This window comes from Elephantulus edwardii, unplaced genomic scaffold (genome assembly GCF_000299155.1).
Source record: "Elephantulus edwardii isolate Elephantulus edwardi_28Jun2011 unplaced genomic scaffold, EleEdw1.0 scaffold00082, whole genome shotgun sequence".
Lineage (NCBI taxonomy): Eukaryota > Metazoa > Chordata > Mammalia > Macroscelidea > Macroscelididae > Elephantulus > Elephantulus edwardii.
The window spans coordinates 1,752,411-1,774,399 of NW_006399832.1; the positions used below are offsets into that span (position 1 = coordinate 1,752,411).

General features: G+C 36.3%; 1 protein-coding gene across 1 annotated transcript in view; it reads right to left on the reverse strand.

Annotated features, from left to right (window-relative positions):
- Window positions 1-21,989, reverse strand: part of WDR41 (WD repeat domain 41) — an 82,901-nt gene that overhangs the window by 38,283 nt on the left and 22,629 nt on the right. Inside the window, exons 3-7 of the mRNA XM_006889838.1 lie at window positions 15,968-16,016; window positions 14,482-14,616; window positions 10,171-10,230; window positions 4,672-4,783; window positions 1,020-1,082 (exon numbers count right to left, since the gene is read on the reverse strand). Coding sequence (XP_006889900.1) covers window positions 1,020-1,082; window positions 4,672-4,783; window positions 10,171-10,230; window positions 14,482-14,616; window positions 15,968-16,016 — 419 coding nt within the window. The remainder of the gene's footprint in view (window positions 1-1,019; window positions 1,083-4,671; window positions 4,784-10,170; window positions 10,231-14,481; window positions 14,617-15,967; window positions 16,017-21,989) is intronic.

The window sequence follows — 21,989 nt, forward strand, 5'->3', positions numbered from 1 at the left end:
AAGGGTGCAACAATGAATGAATGGAATCCCAGAATCTCTGTAGATGTTCATTAAAATGAAAAAGAAACAAACTAAATAAAAAAACAAAACAAAACAAAATAACCCACCAGAGGGTCAGTTATGGGTAAGTTCTGACACAACAACAACAAGGCCAATAAGTAACACCATGACAGAGAAAAGACTGAAATTGTCAATTATTCCCTCTTACTTGAATCTATAATCAACATCCTTGGTACCAGCAGTCAGATCAGAAGACATATTGCAAGGAGAAAGTCCTGTCAGGGACCTCTCCAGAGCACTGAGAAACAAGGATGTCAGTTTAAAAACTAAAGTATGCTTCATTCAGACCATGGTCTTTGCAATAACTTGCTATACATGTGAGAGCTGGACAAAGAATAAGGATGACAGAAGAATCATCAATGCCTTTGAGTTGCGGTAGTGGAGATGAGTAGGTAATATCCCATGGACTGCCAAAAGAACAAACAGATATGTCTTGAAGAAAGTGCAACCAGAATGTTCTTTAGAAGCCAGGATAGTGAAGCTTCATCTCATAAACATTTAGCATGTTGTTAGAAGGGGCTTTTCCTTGGAAACGGACATCACATTTGGAAACCTGGAAGATCAGCAAAAGGGAAGAAGACCCTCAACGAGATGGACTGACACAACAACTGCAGCAATGGGCTCAAGTGTGTCAAAGATGATAAGGATGGCACAGGATAGGACAGGATTCAAATTTGATAGTAATGTGATTGTATGGGTCTTCCTCCATTCCTCCATAATACCAATTTTTATGTAACAACTCTATCTTTGTAACTTAACCATGCTGCTAAATGAGGAGTGGCTGTACAAAAACTAACCTAACATCTTGAAATATCTATGGCTCCAAATGAGTTCAATAATCCCAGAAGACCAAGAGCAGGATGGGGGAAGATGTTCTTTAAATATAAAACTAATTAGTCTAGTGCATAATTATACAAATTTAGTTCCAAATTTTAAAAGACCAAAAGAATCATACTCACTCAGTTCTTTGCCAACTGCTGCTACAACACAGTTCTTGGGTATTTCAATCAAAGCACTGATCCCTTTAAAAATACAGAAAGTATAGGTTTGCTGATTATATCCAAAGTAAAACCATTTTTATTTTTCTGTCAGTATTTCATATGAGGAAACTCTGATGGCGTAGTTAATAGAAAGTTGTGCTGTTAGTAGCCCCCAAAAATCCACTGGACATCAATTATGAGTTTGCTCCAACTCAATGGCAATAAGCTGAGAGTTTATTTCACCTAAGAATTTATTTCAAATAAGAAACACCATGTGTGTACGATACATATTTACTTTTCTTGACTTGCTTATGCCAGAAAAATGATTTGTGAAAACCAAATTTGAGACATTACTGATTTATTAAGCATAGCATATGTATCTACTAGATAATGAACACTACATTGGAACAGAAGAGGGGTAGAATGGTCCAAAAGGAATATACGATTAGGTATCATGTGTAAGACAACAATCTGGAACCAGATGTGCATCGCAAAGCGGTCTAGTGGGGTAGGAAGAACGAAAGAAAATATGTAATAAATTAATTTTAAAAAGAGTAGAATATGATCTTTGGACATTAAAGCTATTGTAGTAAAGTAGCACATTCAGCTACTCAAAGTTATTTATCAGGGATTTCTTAAAGTAATTGTCATTATTCATTTATAAGACATTTAATTCAAATAAAATTGGAGTTTTCATCAATGTAATGTTAAGAATCCTGAGCATGATTATTATTCAATAAGTAGTCAATTCCATTTAAAAATTATTTATATGACTAAAAAATCAGATTCAACATTTTTCCATATTTAATTTATATAATTCCAGACTTCTGTCTTTTTATAACTGAATCACCAAACTATTTGGGTAACTATAAATTCTGTGATATGTCACAATTATCTTTGTCAGAAAGAAGTAAATAGTATATTAGACTCAGAACTACCTCATGTATTGGCAAAACCCCGTTTTTAAACTACTGAGGTTTATTTTTCTATTTTGATATATATGTAATTTACCTAGGCGTAACTTTGATAGTTTATGTATTATATATAGTCATTATATCTTTGTGATATTTAGTATAAACGTTGTGGAATATAGTCCACACATCTTTATCCTTCTTATCCAAAGACAAGTATTATGGTGATTTCAGGGTTTTTTTCTGCCATAATGATCTTCTCTACATAAGCTTACTTTATAATATGTATTTTAAGGAATTTTCCATATAAAAAGAAGAGACAGTCATGAAGGAAGGGGCAACAATAAAGATGTAGGAATACCAGAGAAGAAGGTGGAGGAGACAAAAGAGAAAATAGGTTGCTATTCACAATTTTTCTGTGTATTATGTGCCCATGTTTACAATGTGTCAGGCATGTAACACATATAGTGAGCATGGGAAATGAATACCAAAAATAGGTTGTGCATGCTGCAAAAATCATATAACACATTTGCAAAAAGAGTATTTAATTGTTTGTGAAGTGAATAGAGACCTTATGAACATACATTGGAACCTTGCCCTATTCTGCTCTAGCCTCATGATCTCTGTCATGCTCTAACCCACTATTTCACTGTATCAATGCATCTTATAAAGGGTCAGCTGCTCTTTCACTGACCTTCTACCTTTACCAGCATGGAGGACAGCCCCCCACCCCTGACAAAGTGGTCTAATTATGTGAGACAGTTTCACCATCCCTGCCTCTAAAGGGAACCCAACAGTTGGACCTTTCTGGCAGTTAGAAACCATTAGTGGTTCTGAGGGAGAAAGACAGGCAACTTCTTCTTGAGCTATTTACAGACTTAGAAAACAGAGCCTGTAGGGTCATCTACAAGTTGGTTCTGACTTGTTTAAGAAAACATTAGAAACCCAAGACAAAAATAGCAACTTAGGGGAGCTCTGGTAGCCTAGTGTCAAGAAGCTGCACTGAAATCTTAGAGGCGCACAGTTCAAATCCACCAGATGCTCTGCTGGAGAAGGAGGGACAATCTCCTCCTGTACCAGTCAGATCCAATTTGACAGTACACACCAAAAAATAATAAAAAAATTTTAAAAAAATAGCAACTTAATACTCATAATACAAAATATATTCCTAGAAAGAACATAGATATTCTACTTTCTAATCCATGGCTATTTCTTTGCACAGATTGTGTTTATTTTCAAGTACAGAATAATTTTCCCTTAAGTCACTGCTAGACCATAAAATCAAGCCATGCTTAGTATAAAATAATGTCATTAAGAGAGGTCCAATACTTCAGGTATGTTGTGAGGTGGGGTTTTCCATGGAGAGAGACACAATGCTTGGAAAAGTAGAGAGGGGGCGAAGAAGAAGACCTTCAACCACGTGGACAGACATAGTGATGTGTAGCACAGGATAGGATAAGGTTCAGATCTGTTGTTCACAGGGTCACTATGGGTCATACTCGACTCAATGGCACCTAACAACAACAACAATAGTACGGCTGACCGATATTATGTAATGTGGAAAAGCTTTGCAAAGCTTTCTGAAAGATTTTTCAAAGGTTTGTGTTATTTTCTTGAGACACTCTGATAAACAGGGCAATATTCTGATAACTTAATATATGTTACCCAAAGATATTTCAAAAAAGGAGACTAAAATAAAATATAGTTCATTTTATTAACATATAAAAGATTCCTTTTGCCATCATTTCAATATATAACCACTAATAATTCATCTGTGTAATAAAATTCACCAGATATAGGCTAGTGTGAGAAATAGAGAAAAATGTATATATAAAAGAAGAGATAAATCATGTAGTAGTAAAATGAGTGCTATGGTCTACATTAAAACAAGATTAGTAATCAAAGGTTGAACTGAGAAATTACATTGTAAATTCTTGGATTATATGAATTTTTGCTAAAATATGTCATTAATTTTCTGATATAATATCAATGTTAAAATAAGTTAGTTCCAACTCTGAACCATAAATTCAATTCACAGGGCTCCTGAGAATTTAAAATGTCAACAGAATGCATAATAATATTCTTTCTAACATGTTCATGGGTCTTTTGGTTACTTTGAAAAACAAAAAGTTAATAATGTGTAACATGAAATTAAGGTTATTGCTATCAAAGGTGCTCAGTTATGTTTAAATGCTTTCACTAAAAATATCTTCCATTGTGCTTTTAAAAGCCTTGTTATCTATTCTTTATGCCATCCCCCCATTAAACCCCAAACGGTGTATCAACAGTAATTGGAGAAAATAGATTTGTAGTATTAAATTTTCACATATAAGAACGCAGTAAAATCTACTGCAAAATAACATTATCTTTAAGGAATCTATTCAAAGTGTAATAATTACACAATGAGGAAAATGGTGTTGGAAACTCATAAAGGTCTGTTTCCAGGATCAGGAAACTCAGGAACATGGTCTAAGAGAACATATAACAAAGTTTCTCTTGGTCAATTTTAAGGAATTTTTGTAGAAGGGAAGGGAAAACCAAAATGGGGTGAGGATGTGTGTCTCCTCCCAATTTGAGATAGTATATACTTTTTGATTAACCTTAGCAGAAGAAGTCTGGCTACATGTCATCTGCAGAACAGAAAATATTTAAGACTCTTTCAAGATTGTCTTTTAGAGTCAATCAATGATGGTTCACAGTTGCTTGGATTTGCTTCTTACCTGTATCAGAAAGGTGACTAGTCTTACACAGGAGATCTAATTCTCGGTTCCATACACACAGGTCATTTCCACCAGAGAGCCAAACATCTAGTCTTTGAAGAACAATTAAACACTGCAAAATTTATTTTAGATAGTGTATATCAGTTTTAAAATACTAGCATACATTTATTATTTTGGTGATTTTAAAATGTATTGACAAATTCTTATATACTCTTTCCTTCAGAAAGAGTATGGATCCTAAGTACCTAGATTCTAATAATTAGAATGTGGCAGAAGGGATACTTTGTCACTTTTAAAACTAGGTTATAAAAGCCCAGAGGCTTCTTCCTCACAATTTCTTGCTCCTGTGCTCTACAATGAAGACAACTTAGGCAATCTCATGGAAAGAGGTTAAAATTAAGAAATTGAGACCTCTAAACAACCACATTAACAAGTCAAGCATGTAAGTAAACCTACAAAGGCAATCCTCCAACCCCAGTCCAGTCTCCAGATGGCAGCAATCTCATGAGACCGTGAATTAGAACCACTTAGCTAATCCCTCTTGGATTCCCAACCAGAAACACTGATTTAAAAAAAAGAAAAAGGAAGTTCATTCTTTTAATATCATTTGTTAGTCAATAACTCTTGTTAGGTGTCATCAAGTTGAGTATGATTCATAGCAATTATATAGCAATTCATAGAAATTCACAGCTTATCTGGTCTTTGATCATTGGTGTTCAATGCCTGAAATCTAATCTTAAAATGATTTTAAATTCAGGTGGGATAAACTCTAGATCCTATTTTGGTCCCAGTGGAATTGTTTTACTCTTCTGCAGTCTCAATTTGAACCTGCACATGAGTAACTGATGATCTGGTCCAGAATCAGCACCTGGCCTGATTTTGACTGCTGATATTGAGCTTCTCCAATGATTCTTTCCACATATGTAGTTAACCTGATTCCTGTACAGTCCATCAGAATAGGTCTATGTGTAAAGTCACTGTTTGTGTTTTTAAAAAGATATTTGTGATGAATAAATCATTAAGCATACAAAATTCAATCATTACATTTCTGGCCTCTTTTCTGTCACCAAGCCTATATTTTCTGACTACCATTCCTTCTTTATAGTTTCCAACTCTTGCATTCTGGTCACCAATTATCATTAGCATATCTTGATTGCACATTCAGTCAATTTTGTATTTCAAAATTTGGTAAAATCATCAGTTTCCTCCTCTTTGGCTTTAGCTGTTGGTGCATATATTTGAAAAATAGTCATACTAACAGCTCTGCCTTGTATGCATATGGATAATATCTTATCACTCACATCATTGTACTTTAGAACAAAAACTGAAATTGTCTTTTTAACTATGAATGCAATACTATTCTTCCTGGTTTTATTCCCAGCATAGTAGATCACATGATTATCTGATTCAAATGGCCAAAGTTAGTCCATCTCAACTCATTCTTGCCTAGGATATCGATCTTAATTTAATTTTTTAAACTTACAATTTTCAAAGATGGAAGGAGTAAACAGAGTCACTGTATCAGATAGAATTGGCTGACACAGAGGAATTTCATGAAATAACATGTGAGCAAGGACCTATAGTGATGTAGGAGGAAGTTCAAGTTGCTATTAAAGAATTGGCAAAAAAAACAAGGCTCCAGGAATTGACTGCATACCAAGTGATTTATTTCAACAAACAGATACTGCCCTGGATGTGCTCACTAAGTAGTTCCAGGAACACGGGAGGACAGCCAGCTGGCCAACTGACTGGAAGAGATCGATATTTGTTCCCATTCCAAAGAAAGGTGACCCAACAGAGTGCGGAAATTATCGAACAATATCATTGATATCACATGCAAGCAAGATTCTGCTGAAAATTATCCAAAAACCTTTGGAACAGTATGTCAACAGAGAACAGCCAGATGTACAGGCTGGATTTAGAAGAGGTCGCAGTACTAGGGATATTATAGCTAATGTTAGATGGATCTTGGCAGAAAGTAGAGAATACCAGAAGAATGTCTATCTGTGCTTCATTGACTATGCAAAAGCTTTTGACTGTGTGGATCACAACAAGCTGTGGCTGACTCTGAGAAGAATGGGAATCCCAGAACATTTGATCATGCTAATGCGAAACCTATACTTGGACCAAGAGGCAGTTGTCAGAACAGAGCAGGGAGACACTGGATGGTTCAAAATCAAGAAAGGGATCCATCAGGGATGTATTTTGTCTCCATACCTTTTCAACATGTATGCAGAACAGATCATCCAAGATGCTGGGCTGTACGAGGAGGAATGTGGCATCAGGATTGGTGGAAGAATCATCAAAAACCTGCATTATGCAGATGACATAACCCTGCTCGCTGAAACTGAGGAGGACCTGAAGCACTTGCTGCAGAAGGTCAAGGACTGCAGACTTCAATATGGATTGAAGCTCAACATGAAGAAAAGAAAGATTCTCACCACTGAGCCAATTGGCAGCATCAGTATGGATGGTGAAGAGATTGAGATAATTAACAGTTTTAGTTTACTTGGCTCCACAGTCAACACTCTTGGTAACAGCAGCCAGGAAATCAGGAGATGAATTGCACTGGGAAAGTCAGCTGTGAGGGACCTCTCAAGAGTACTGAAGTGCAACGAGGTTAGGCTGGAGATTAAGGTGTGCCTGATCCAGGCTTTAGTCTTTGCAATTACGTGCTATGCATCGGAGAGTTGGACAGTGAATAGGGATGAAGAAAGAGAATTGATGCCTTTGAGCTGTGGTGCTGGAGAAGAGTGCTGAATATACCACGGACTGCTAGGAGAACAAACAGGTTTGTCCGGAGAGGGTGAAGCCGGAATGTTCCCTGGAGTCAAGGATTCTGAAGCTTCGTCTGACATACTTTGGGAATGTTGCAAGGAGGGACTGGTCCTTGGAGAGTGACATCATGTTTGGGAGAGTGGAGGGACGGCGCAGGAGAGGAAGACTCTCGATGAGATGGATCAATCCTGTGAGTGGAGTGGTGGGAATGAATGTGTTTGAGACAGCAAAGTTGGCACAGGATAGAACAGCATTTAGGGTTCTTGTACATAGGGTCGCAATGAGTCACAAATGACTTGATGACATATAACAACAACAATTTTCTGAGATTCATACTACATACATTCCATGTTCCAACTATTAATGGATACTCTGCAGCTATTTTCCATATTTTGAGTCTTACCACATCAGCAAAGGAATTGGGAGTAAACTCCATCCGTCATTATGACAGGCTCTGCTTTGAGTAGGAAGCTCTTTCCCAGTCACATTCTAAATGCCTTCAAACCTGAGGGGCCAATCTTCTAGCACTAAATTCATCAATATTTTTCTTTTGTCTGTAGAGTTTTGAAGATCTGCGATTTCAGAAGAGGATGGTCAGTGCTGCTTCTCTGTCTTAGTGTGGAAGCTCTTCTAAAATCTGGTCACAGTGAGTGATCCTATTGTTATTTGAAATATCAGAGGTATAGCTTCCAGCATGAAAAGAACATGCCAGCCACCAGAGTAAACCATGTACTTCCAAAAATCTCGTCTTACGCTTATTCACTGTTGGTGGGAGTGTAAAGGAAGGCTATGGAAGGCTGTACGGTGCTTTCTCAAAAAGTTGCAAATAGAAATACCATTTGACCCAGCAATTCCTCGACTGGGAATATACTCCAAAGAAACCAGAACTACCACCCAGGCAGATACATGCACACCCATGTTTACTGTGGCTTTGTTCACAAAAGCAAAGAGTTGGAAACAACCTAAGTGCCCATCAAAAAATGAATGGATAGAGAAGCTCTGGTATATTCACACAATGGAATACTATGCTGTATTTAAGAACAAAGAACTCATGCGATATTATTCAAAATGGGTAACCCTGGAGGACATTATGCTGAGTGAAATATCTCAGTCAAATACCACATAAATACTCGATCGTGGCACTGTTGTAGAATGGGACTGACATCAGGATTGGGGTGAGACTGAGAAAAATTGGATAAATTATGTATACTGCATTGAAACAGATGTGGGAGAGAACAGTTTAAAAGCGAAATATGATTGGGTATTATGGTTATGAGAAGAGTCCAGAATGAAGGTTGCATAGTGGAGTGTACTCGGGGTGGGAGTGGGGGATTGTATACCAATGAAGGAATTTTTCTTTTACTTTCAAAGAGAAGAGATAACTAGGGGAGAGGGGTAGACAGGGAGAAAAATGCAACAATGAATGATTGGAAATTCAAAATCTCTGTAAATTTTCATTAAAATTAATAAAATAAAATTTAAAAAATCTAGTCTTAGCATCACAACAAGATAAAGGTAAACAATCCAATAGAAAAATGGGCACAGGATATGAACAGACACTTCACCAAAGAAGGCATTCAGATGGCTAACATGCACATGAAGAAATGCTCAAAATCCCTAGCTCAAAGAGAGATGCAAATCAAAGCAACTATGAGATATCATCTCACTCTAGTAAGACTAGCAAAATTTAACAGAACAGCAAGCAACAAATGCTGGCGAGGTTGTGGAGACATTGGAACCCTTATTCACTGTTGCTGGGAGTGTAAAATGGTGCAACCACTGTGGAAAGCGGTATGGCGCTTTCTCAAAAAGTTGCAAATAGAGATACCATTCGGCCCAGTAATTTCACTACTAGGAATATACCCCAAAGAGACCATCCAAGCAGATATATGCACACCCATGTTTATCGTGGCTTTGTTTACAATAGCAAGGAGTTGGAAACAACTTAAATGTCCCTCAACAAACTAAAGGATAGAGAAGCTGTGGTATATTCACACAATGGAATACTATGCTGCATTGAAAAAACAAGGAACTCTTGCAATATTATTCAAAATGGGTGACCTTTGAGGACATTATGCTAAATGAAGTATCTCAGTCACAAAAGGACAAATACTGCATGGTGCCACTGTTGTAAAACAGGACTGACCTCGGTGTTGGGAGGAGACTAAAAGATGGGTTCAATAATATATATTGCACTGAAACAGATGAGGGAGAAAACTGTTTAAAAGGGATATGTGATTAGGTATTTTTGTCATGACAGGAGTCTAGAGCAAAGGCTGCATAGTAGAGTGGCCCTGGGGGAGGGTTTGTAAAACAATGAAAGAATTTTTCTTTTACTTTTCCAAGAGGGTAGTGTACCAGGGTGAGGGTTGAGAGGGGAAAAATGTGCAACAATGAATGAATGGAAATCCAAAGTCTCTGTAAATTTTCATTGAAATTAATAATAAATTTTAAAAAATGTAAAAAGAAATGGGGGTTGGGTGGAGGGGGTGGGCAGGGAGAAAAGTGCAACAATGAATGACTGGAAACCCTAAGTTTCTGTAAACTTTCATTAAAATTAATAAAAAAGAAAGAAAAAAATCTAGTCTTAAGGAACTAATTAACTGTGAGAGTGAAAATAAATTTTCATAACTAACCAAGATAATCCCATCTAATATATTAATCAGTTTTCTGACACAAAAATAGATTAACATGAAAGCTCCTATCTGCATAAGATTTTACCTTTACAGTAGACTGGAAGCAAGATATTCTCTGAACTTGTCTGCCAGTATCACAATCCCACTCCTGAGCTTATGTTAAGGAATAACTTCTGAACAGAAATTTAAAGTATTAATGAGAAAATGACTTCTTTTCTTTTAAAGATGACTTTTCTAACTAGCAAATTGCAAATGTTACACATGTAGTTAACAGAAAAACTTTAATAAAGAATAAATGACCTACTCCTTGTACTATACAAAAAATTAATTGATATGAAGAAGTATCCATTTAGCAGAGCAGATTTTGAACTATAAGTTTGAGATATATTTTATTGTCAAATTACCTGAAAAGGCCACCAGAGTACTCCTAAGTGCTTATTCTATGCAATTAATTTTACAAATGCTTAAATGCTTAAGAGGTAAGGTTTATTCTTCAAAATTGTCTTTAAGAAGCTCTGGAGGCCTAATGGTAAGAAGCTGCACTGTGATCCCAAAGGCATATAGTTTGGATCCACTAGATGCTCCATGGGAGAAGGATAGGTAATCTCCTCCTGTGCAAGTTATAGTCTCTGAAAACCTGCAGGAGGGTTAGCTATGACCCATACTTGATGGTAAACAACAATCTAATAAACAGGGAGTTCTAGTGGCTTAGTGGTAAGGCGATGAGCCATCAATCCAAAAGCATGTGGTTTGAATCCACCAGCTGCTACACAGGAGATACATGGGCAATCTCCTCCCATGCAATTTACTGCCTCTGAAAACCTGCTGGAGAATCACCTATGGGTTGGCTCTGATTCTACAGTACACACAACAACTATATATCCATATTTAATTTAAGCAGCTCTGGACTGCCAAGAAAACAAACAGATTCATCCTAGAGAGGGTTAAACCAGGCTGCTCCTTGGAGGCAAAGATTCTGGGGCTTCGTCTGACATACTTTGGACATGTTGTAAGGAGAGACAGGTCTTTAGAGAGGGACATCATGCTGGGTAGAGTGGAGGGACAGCGCAGGAGGGGAAGACGCTCTATGAGGTGGACTGATTCAGTGACTGGGGTAATCGGGATGGATGTGTCAGAGGCAATGCGATTGGCACAGGATAGAGTAGGGTTTAGGGCTGTTGTACACAGGGTCGCTATGAGTCACAAGCGACAGCACATAACAACAACAACAACTGGTATCCTAATCGGTAATAAGTTGTGCTGCCAACACAAAGGCAGGTAGTTTGAATCTACCAGCTGCTCTGTAAAAGAAGATGGGCAATATCCTCCCATGAGATTTACAGCCTTTGAAAACCTGCTGAAGTGTCAACTATGAGTTAAATCTGACTCAACAGCACATACCAACCACAACATGTTTAATTTAGTTAAACTATCTTCCATAAAATAGTTAAGGTCAGTTTGACTTAAGAAACATAGTAAGTTTCAAAGTTATTACAGTGTTTCTTATGGCAAGAAAAGTATATTCTACATCATGTCTGAGAACATACACACACAGAGACCCGAACCAAACTGCAACTAATTTTACAAACTGTTTAACCTCACTATCCAGTGTCTTCTGCTATTTTCTACTATGTTCTATTTCATTCATTAAGTATGGTTAGATTGTTATGAGAATTCGTTAATATATGCAATATATCAAACACCCTGCTGGCATAGAAAAAGTGTTCCTGGTTAATTGAACATGACTTTATGGTGTTAAATTTATCAACATTTTAGTATTAGCTTAAAGTTTTTTTCATTTAGTAATTTACTTTCTATTTTTCTATTATTTTCTAATATTTTCTATTCAGGAACTTGGGCTCATAAGGTAATCACTTGACAAAAATAAAAAATCAACATTCAGCATTTAATTATGGAAGTCAGTGAAGCCTCAAGCAGGATAAATTTGTAATTCATTTGGTTCAAAAGAATAAAAGATCTGCCAAGAATGTAACTGCTGTTAAAAAAACGAGTAGTTTAGTTCTCTTTTCGTTAGTTTTTTAAATTAAAAATGGCATTCAGCAAAGGAAATACTGAATTATCACTTATAAACAGAACAAACAGATTTGTCCTTGAGAGGGTGAGACTAGGTTCCTCCTTGGAGGCAAGGATTCTAAAGCTCTGTCTGACATACTTTTGACATGTTGCAAGGAGGGACCAGTCCTTGGAGAGAGACGTCATGCTTGGGAGGGTGAAGGGACAGCACAGGATAGGAATACCCTCGAGATGGACAGTGACTGAGGTAATGAGGATAGGTGTGTCAGAGACAATGAGGTTGGCTCAGGATAAAGCAGGGTTTAGAGCTGTTGTACATAAGGTCGCTATGAGTCATAAAGAACTCGATGGCACATAACAACAACATCTCAACAAAGAATGCTAGTTGCTGTTAAGTGCTCAGCTACTAACCCAAAGGTCAATGGTTCCAATACACTAAGATGCACTGCAGAAGAAGGATGCGGCTGTCTACTCCTATAAAGACTGTTTCACAAAGTCTGTGGGATGATACTACTTTGTCCTACAGGGTTATTATGAACTAGAATTTAGTAAATGGCAAAGGGTTTTGGAGGGTTGTGTGTTTTGGTCCCAGCTATTCTCCTCTATACTACAATCTCTCTTACTGCTATCAAGTTGGAACCAACTCTTATTTGACCACTGAGCTTCTCTGAGACTATAAATCATATGGGAGGACACAGTCCATCTTTCTCCTGTGAGTTGTTGGTGGATTCAAACCGCCAGAGGCCTGGCTTCTGGGTTAGCAGCAAAACTCCCTACAGATTACAGCATCAGTACTATAATAGTAACTTTAAATATCACCTCTAAATTTCACTATTGAATCCTAGGCATGAACTAATGAGTGTATTTTAAATTGTACTGCTGCAGAAATTAATATTTAAAAATATGCCACCAAATAGTTGCCTTACTAGAGCTATAGCTCACTTAAACTATGGACTTAAAAATTTGAGGTAATTTTATATTATTGCTTATGTTATATTTTATGTCATAACAAAATATTACAATTATTTCTCTCTCTACTGAAATTTTTCTTCAATATCTGTCATGTATAGGAATCTGTCTAGAAAGCACTATAGCTGAGGAACTCAGTATAAAGTTTCTTTTTTGGTTGTTCAAAACCCTAAGAGTATCTATTCCCTAAACGAATTTTAACATTTACGGCATGAGTACTTGGAATTTTAAACAGAACTTCTAGACAAGCACAGCCATTTTAGAGTTAATATTAGTATTAAAGATTATAATTGCCCAGTAAGTGGCTATGAACATCACAAATTTAATTCTCTATATTAAATCCTTAATATAAAAGGTTGAATTTATGAAGACAATATAATATCTACATTATATTAAAATTGTGTGACCTTGCACAAGTTAGTTAAACTCTCAACTTACTTCACCACTCATCTGTAAATGTGAACCTTAAAAACACCTATTTTAGGTTCCCACTGGATTTTCTCCCTTCTCCCCACCTCCCTTGCTCACCAAGCTGTGACCTCGTGGTAACGTGTGTGCAAAAATCAATGGTGATTAATTTTGTAAACTGCAATGTATGAGAATGATTGCAAGGAAGCACGATGAGAATAGAAAAATGTGTGAAATGCAATGTATTTATATAAACTAAAAAGGATGTATATAAATTTTGTATGCAAAATAAAAATAAAAATATTTTTTTAAAAAAAAGAAAAAATCCACCTATTTTAAAAGGATCGAATGAAATTGGTTCGTATATATAAAACACTTAGAATAATGCATGGTATACCTCATGCTTTATGAAACATCAATATAATTATTATATTTTCATTTTTTCCCAAAAATATGTCTGAATGAATGGCAGTTCACTTCTTAAAGTTGTTTTTAAATATACTGAGCACTGATATTAAATACTGAGCAAAAGAGAATTCATTCTTCTACTGAATGTAGATGCTAAAAATCGTCATGGATAGGAACTACTAATTCCTTTTGCTCCAAAAGAGAAAAAGAAAGAATATGAATTATTTTCTAGTCCAACATGTCTAAGTTTTCATGAAATAAGAAACATTTTATTGAGATAATAAAATGTTTTGCTTAAACTCACCTTTTCTCATTTAATCTATTTAATACCAATTGATGTTTTTCTAGGCAAAACCACATTAGTTTTAAGGTTCCTACCATTAAGATTTAACTTGTTATTTCCAATCTTTCATTTCCCTAGATGCTTAATTTAAAAAGTGCCTTATAAAGGCTTGAACAAAACCACGTTTACTAGAAAAAGTATGTGTACACAGGCCTCAAGAGGCTAAAAATTAAAAAAGTAGGTAGTGGCCCCTATGGATACTACACCAATTTCCTTTTCTTCCAAATTTAAGGATATAATAACTGTTCTATCAGCAGAGGCTGTCAAAATCAGTTGATTTTTTTCTTCACAAGATTCCGAGGAAGGAAATGGAACAATAGCAGTTATCTTTTGAGTATGTCCACTGAGTTCCAGAAGTTTTTCTCCTGTCTGCAATAGTAATAATAACATTAACAGGCTCATGACCACAACTTGAATAATGTTAAATGACATTAAGAATTACAATGCAGAAAAAAAAAATACATGTACACTTCATTTTTAATTATTTATTCAGGATTTCTAATTTAAATGTTAAACAAAATCTAAGCAAGTGTTTAAATGTGTTGTTTGTCATCAAATTAGAACCAATCCATAGCTGATCCTCAAAGGGGTTTTCAGAGGCAGTAAATTGCATGGGAGGAGATGGCCCATCGTTTTCCAGCAGAGTATCTGGTGGATTTGAACTAGATGCCTGTGGGTTTGCAGCACAGATTCTTCAAAGTAGGCCACCAGAGAGTTCCACAAATAGTCCACACAAAACTTTAATTTTCTAAAATGTTGAATCTTGTTTTGATATTTTTAGAGATGTAATATTCTTTACATGTGATTTTAAGAATGTAATTATGTAAATTAAGTATAAAACATTAATAATTCAATTCATAGGAAAAAGAAGGGCGGTCACCATTTTCTAAATATTCATTAGTTAAGAGGTGGTAGAAGGAAACAAAATCAATATAACACAGTAAAATAACAATAAAACACGTCCACCAATACATAAACTATGCATAAAATCACTTAGTGGCTACATTTTTCTATATTCAATGCCAACTCCTCCCTCTTATCCAATGTCTTAATCCATCAATCTCTCACCAACTGTTCCAAGTAGTAAACACACAAAAATGCTATGTGAATATACAGGTTAAATGGCAAAGATTTCAAGGGTTGCAGGATTTCATGAATGTGGTAAAAATAAAGTTAAAAAACTCCTTTTAAGCAAAGTAACTGACAGATAATACATTCCAGAATAAAGATGAAAGGAAATAAATGCTTCAAATAGAATAATTTTAACATCAGATTATCAAAAAGAGAGGCTTTTGATAAACTGGTAAAGTGTTAAACACTTTTTGCTAAAATAAGTCTTTTATTATGTTATTTAAGTCAAACTTAAGAAAGGTGTCTTAGTGTAATAGTATAAAAATGTTTAAGTCTGCCCCCTATAATGTCAACCTTTATTAAGATTTAGCACATGGTTGGTAGTAACCTAAACTCTGCTCTTGATTAAAAATCTTATTTTCATAATTTGGCATTTTGCTTCTCAGAACAAAATCAATTAAAAATCTTCTTTGTTATAGTGAAACATTAGTTTCCATTTTAAGTTAATTCACCCTAAGTAGCCCTTTCAAGTACTAATCAATCTCAAATAAGGATCCAAGTATAAAAATATCTCCTGGTTAGTGTTTATGAATGGCCAACTATACAAGTTGTTTCTTTATTAAACAATCCATTGACAATCAATACACACCTGGGCATTCCACACAACTATAAGTCCATCATCACCAGCAGATGCAAACCTGGTTAGAGAGAAAAAAGATCAGAAAAGAAAGTCACTGGTGACATTTAATTACTAAGATTTCTAAAAACTATCAAACCTAATTAATGATAGTTTTATTCACTAATACTCATGCAGACTAAATTCTCTAACTTAATTTACCAATACTTTATAGATAACCTTCTAAGTCAGGTACTGATGATTCAAAGATAAATAAGACAGCGTAGTTATAATAAAGAGCTAGAAATATAAAACTGAAGTCGATATATAGATGATCTTAAAGGCTAATTTTAAAATGCTATTATTTTAATTTCTGATTAAATTTTATCTAAGAAGTATTTTCACACAGTCTTAAGAGTGGAACACAGAAATTATGTGTCTTATTTAGTGCAGCCGCCTTAAAAACTAGTGGCTTTAAAAAACAGAAATTTACTATATCATAGTTCAGAAGGCTAGAAGTCTGAATTCAGGTTGCAGGCTATAGGGGATGGTCATTCTCAGTCTGTTTCAGTGGCCAATAACTGGTCATAATCCTTGGCATTCTGAGCCTTGCAGATGTATCTGTCTTACCCTCTGTAGCTATTGTGCCTATTTTGCTCTATTTATAAACCATCATTCCAAAGGGATTTTGGTTTAGGAAGCATCCTATTTGTGTATCATCTCATTAAGATAAAAAACGGAAACTCCCTAGATACAAACAGGATCATATTTAAAGGAGCAAGGATTAGAACTTGAACATAACTTTATGGGAACTTAATACACAGCAAAGTTCTAAAATAAATTAATATTTTCTACTGTTTTCTCTCTGATATATTTTAATGATTATTTAAAAGTAAAATGTTTCCTTTGCTCATTTTGGCTCCTTAGTCTTTCCATGTAAATGCGTTAAGATGTTTTTAGTTTGTCCTTCAGTGAGAATGTCTGAAATACACAGGTAAGAGAAAATGTTCTATAACATGAAAAAAAAGAATTATGATAAATTCATCATTGTTATCACTCTTTTTTATTTTTCTCACAATCACTGTAACAAATATCTACACGCTATGGAAAAAAATCTGTAACAAACATTATCAAGGTAAATGATTTGTTGTTCAAGATTAAGCAGAGAATCAACGAAAAAAGGGAGATGTTCAACAAGATGGACTGAAGTTGAACGCAAAACTGTTAGTAGGTGTCAAAAAAGTAAATGTTGTTTAACATACAAATATCACTGGGGGAAAGAAAACCTTAAGAAATGAAACAGTAAGACACATCTATATAGTGCATTGATTGTTCAAAATGGCTTTCCTAGCGAATTGATTTGACTTTTGCCACATGGTTAGGGAGGACTGTTAATAATGTGAATAACGTAATCTAGAGTTGTTATGGTGGTAGCATTAGGTATAATGGAGTTGGCAGCCACTCAAAGCAGCTCTATGAACTACGAACTTGAACCTTCCCATATCCTCCCCTTCCTCATGATCTCTTGACGTGCCCAAGCCCAATGAGAGTCACTGTAACCTCTCTTTCTTGTTCCTCTCTTTCTCTGACCCTCTACTTTCCCCAGCCCTTCTTGATAACATCTCCAAAGTAAGTAAGTCATAGTCCTTGCCTTTAAGGACCATTGTGTTTGTTCTTCCTCTAGGACAGAATTGTTCTTTTGCCAATCTGTGAGATATTCAGCACTTCTCAAACATCACAATACAAAGGCATGGATTCTTTTTCTGTCATCCCACTTCAAGGCCCAATTTACATATGTATAAGAAGCAAGTGAAAATGTCATGGCTTATATCAGCAGCACCTTAGTTTTCAAACTGATACCCTTGCTCTTTAGCATTTTGGATTGGTACCTGGCAGCAATTTTACCAGTGCAATTCCTCTTTTCCTTACATCACTGCTGTAATCATGGATGTTGATTGTTGATCCAAGTAAGGGGAAATCACTGATAATTTCAATCCTTTCTCCATCCATCATGGTTTTGTCTATTGGTCTAATAATGGGGACTTTTTTTGTTCTCTTTATGTTGAGATATAATCCATACTGAATGATGTAGTCTTTGATCTTCTGTGTTACAAGTCCTCTTCATTTTCAGTAAGCAAGACTGTGTCATTTGCATAATACAGGTTGTTGATGAGTCTTCCTTCAATCGTAATACCACATTCTTCTACACATTGTTCAGCTTCTCAATTTGCTCAGCATACAGACTAAACGAATCACTGTTGTTGTTGTTGTTATGTGCCGTCAAGTCGCTTCCGACTCATAGTGACCCTATGTACAACAGCCCTAAACCCTGCTCTATCCTGTGCCAATCTCATTGCCTCTGACACATCCCATCCCAATTACCCCAGTCACTGAATCAATCCACCTCATAGAGGGTCGTCCCCTCCTGTGCTGTCCCTCCACTCTGCCCAGCATGATGTCCCTCTCCAAAGACCTGTCTCTCCTTACAACATGTCCAAAGTATGTCAGGCGAAGCCCCAGAATCCTTGCCTCCAAGGAGCAGCCTGGTTTAACCCTCTCTAGGATGAATCTATTTGTTTTCTTGGCAGTCCATGGTACATTCAGTACTCTTCTCCAGCACCACAGCTCAAAGGCGTCAATTCTCCTTCTATCCTCCCTAGTCATTGTCCAACTCTCTGATGCATAACAAGTGATTGCAAAAATCATGGCCTGTATCAGGCGCACCTTAGTCTCCAGAGAGACACCGTTGCTCTTGAGTACTTTAGAGAGGTCCCTAACCGCAGACTTTCCCATCTCAATACGTTTTTTGATTTCCTGGCTACTGGTGCCAAGAGTGTTGACCGTGGAGCCGAGCAAACTGAAGCTGTGAACAATCTCAATCTCTTTACCATCCATCCTGATGCTACCAATTGGTCCAGTAGTGAGAATTTTTGTCTTCTGGACATTGAGCCTCAGTCCATATTGAAGGCTGCAGTCCTTGACCCTCTGCAGTAAGTGCATGAGGTCCTCCTCAGTTTCAGCGAGCAGGGTTGTGTCATCTGCATAACACAGATTGTTGATAGATCATCCACCAATCCTAACACCACACTTCTCCTCATAGAGCCCTGACTCTCGGATAATCTGTTTTGCATACAGGTTGAAAAGGTATGGAAACAGGACACATCCCTGGCGTACACCCTTCCCAATTTTGAACCGTGCAGTGTTACCCTGCTCTGTTCTGACTACTGTCTCTTGGTCCAAGTATAGGTTTCGTATTAGTACAATTAAATGTTCTGGGATTCCCATTCTTCTCAGAATCAGCCACAGTTTGTTATGATCCACGCAGTCAAATGCCTTTGCATAATCAATGAAACACAGATAGACATTCTTCTGGTATTCCCTGCTTTCAGCTAAGATCCATCTAACATCAGCTACAATATCCCTAGTACCACGACCCCTTCTAAACCCAGCCTGGACTTCTGGCACTTCTGGAGTGGGAACATACAAGTAGAAAGTAGACAGGTCAGTTTTGCCATCTCACCAAACTTAAACTGAGCAAAGTTTAGAAGCTGAAAAGGGGGAACTTGCTACCATCAAGAAAGTAGAAGCAGAGAATGCAGAATGCCTATTTAAGACCTTTAACTCCTGCACAAGATGGACTGAGACCAAAAACAGTAATGGAGAACCAGAGATCAACATGAAATAGCTGAACTGGAACTACCGCTGAACAGCGTCAGAGCCGAGGGCACTCATGTATACTCACTGGACAGCTGTGGGGAGATGCTGTAATTGACACGACTAAAAAAAGCTGTGCAACACTGGCCCGAAGCCAGGAGGGAAAAGGTAAGAGGGTCTGTGAGCACACCTGAGCAGCTGTCTGACTGAGGAAAGACACTCTATTACTCCTTTAGAAAATCCAATAATTATAAGTTTAGACTTAATTCTGTGTTAGAAATTGCAAAGGATTAATGGACTCAGCACAACAGTGAGAGCGGTGGGAGAAAGAGTGTTAGGTTTGACGGAAGTAGTAGCAGGAGTGTGGCAGCAGGCTGAACTAATGAGAAATGGGTTTGTGCTGTTATGTTACTAATGGGGGATTTCTCCCATTAATGGAGTTAACAGAGGGAATGCACAGAGGTAATGGGGGTGGAACTTGTTTTTACAATACAACATTTGGTTCTTATGTGAGATCTATAAAATCTCATTCTTTCAATCCTAATACTCCAACAAAAGGCATTTCAAGTTCACATTTCCCAAGTTTAGTTGGTAAGGCTCCCATTTCACTCCCATCTTCACCAGCTCTGACAATCCAATTTCCCTGTACTCACCTTCAGTTTTCATGTCAAAAACTGACTGCATCTCCTATTGCTAAAGCTAAGAGATTGCCAGAGATGAGAATAAATTGGTTAAATATGGTCTAACAAAGTCTGTTAATTATTATGTAATGTAGACTACAGCATGATAAAGGAGCCCTGGTGGCTTAATGGTAAGGAGTTGCACTGCCAATGAAAGGCAAGCAGTCTGAATTCACCAGCTGTTCCCTGAGAAAAGGGTGGGCAATCTCCTCCCATGTGATTTACTGCCTCTGAAAACCCACTTGAAGATCAGCTATGAGTGGGTTCTAACTCTACAGGACACAACAACATGATGATCTTTTTAATAGAAACTCAAAGCTGACTGCCGTCTAATAAGAAGTGACTCATAACTGACCCTCTCTCAAGTTTTCCAAGGCTGTAAATTGTATAGGCAGAGATGGGCCATTTTTCTCACACTGAGCCAATGTTGGATTTGAACCACCAGAAAAGCACCATCTTTGGATAAGCAATACAACTCTGTAAAGACTACACCACCAGAGCTCCCTACCTTATCATTAGCATGATTATTGTACATCTGGTTCCAATTTTAGTGAGCTTTATACATTTCCATAATTATATTTAATTTGGCACCTTGTATCTTTTCTGTTACATATATGTAGCTTGCTAGCTAAAAACTTATAGACACACACACCCCAAGACCAAACTAATTGCTACTGAGCTCACTGCTTAATGGTAACCCACATGCTACAGAACAGAATTGCTCCACTGAGTTTCCTGCGCTTTAATCTTTACAAAATCAGATCACCATGATTCTCTTCTGTGGTGGGACGAACCCACCAGCTTTCATGTTAGTCATTAAAAGCAAAGTGTGCCTCTCATGAAACTTAAATAAGTAAAGAGGCATTTTTAAATCCACAGTTAACATTTTCTTTTTATTTGGAAATGTAATATATAAAAAGGTCCAGACATTATAACAATAATTTTAGAATCAGAAATAACATAACAACTTCTTATACTAAATTTTCTGAATCAAAGCATTAAACAATTAATGTAGTTGCTGAAAGTAAAACTTTAATAGCTCATGTTCCCGAGGCTATCGATTCCTTTTAAAGTCTTAAGTTTTCATTGGTATAAAACATCAATTTCTATTGATCTGTGAATCTTATAATTGCTTTTCTCCTTTTAGAAGACAGATTTAAAACATATACTTTTTTACCCACTGGCCCTGATTTTTAACTTCTCATTATTTTATCATCTCTGAAACTTTGTAAGTTTATAATAAGAGATGCCTGAATAGTTAAGAGTTTAGAAATAAGAAATAGGGCATGTTACCTCAACCTTTAATTAAATCAGTAGTGAGCAAACGCTAAATGTAAACAATACTCAATAGTAATGCATAATATCACAGCCAATTTTTTATTGCTCAGAGGTCAATTACTCAGTTGGTAGATTGTTCAGGCCTTTCAATTCTCTTTCATTTTGTATCTCCCTTTTCATTATTTGTTACTACCTCCTTGACAGAGAAAGCATGAAACTTTAAGATGCAAATGAATAACTTTGCTACATGCGAGGACCTCTCATAAAATAATAAGCAGATAAGGTACTATTCATGAATTATAATTATCCATTCTACAACAATGAATAACTGAAAGTTATTTCTACTATATTAGTTTACCTTTAGCTGAATTCCTGCTAACCTAATATAAATTATATATATACACATACATTACTATATTAATATTCACTAATTATATATTATA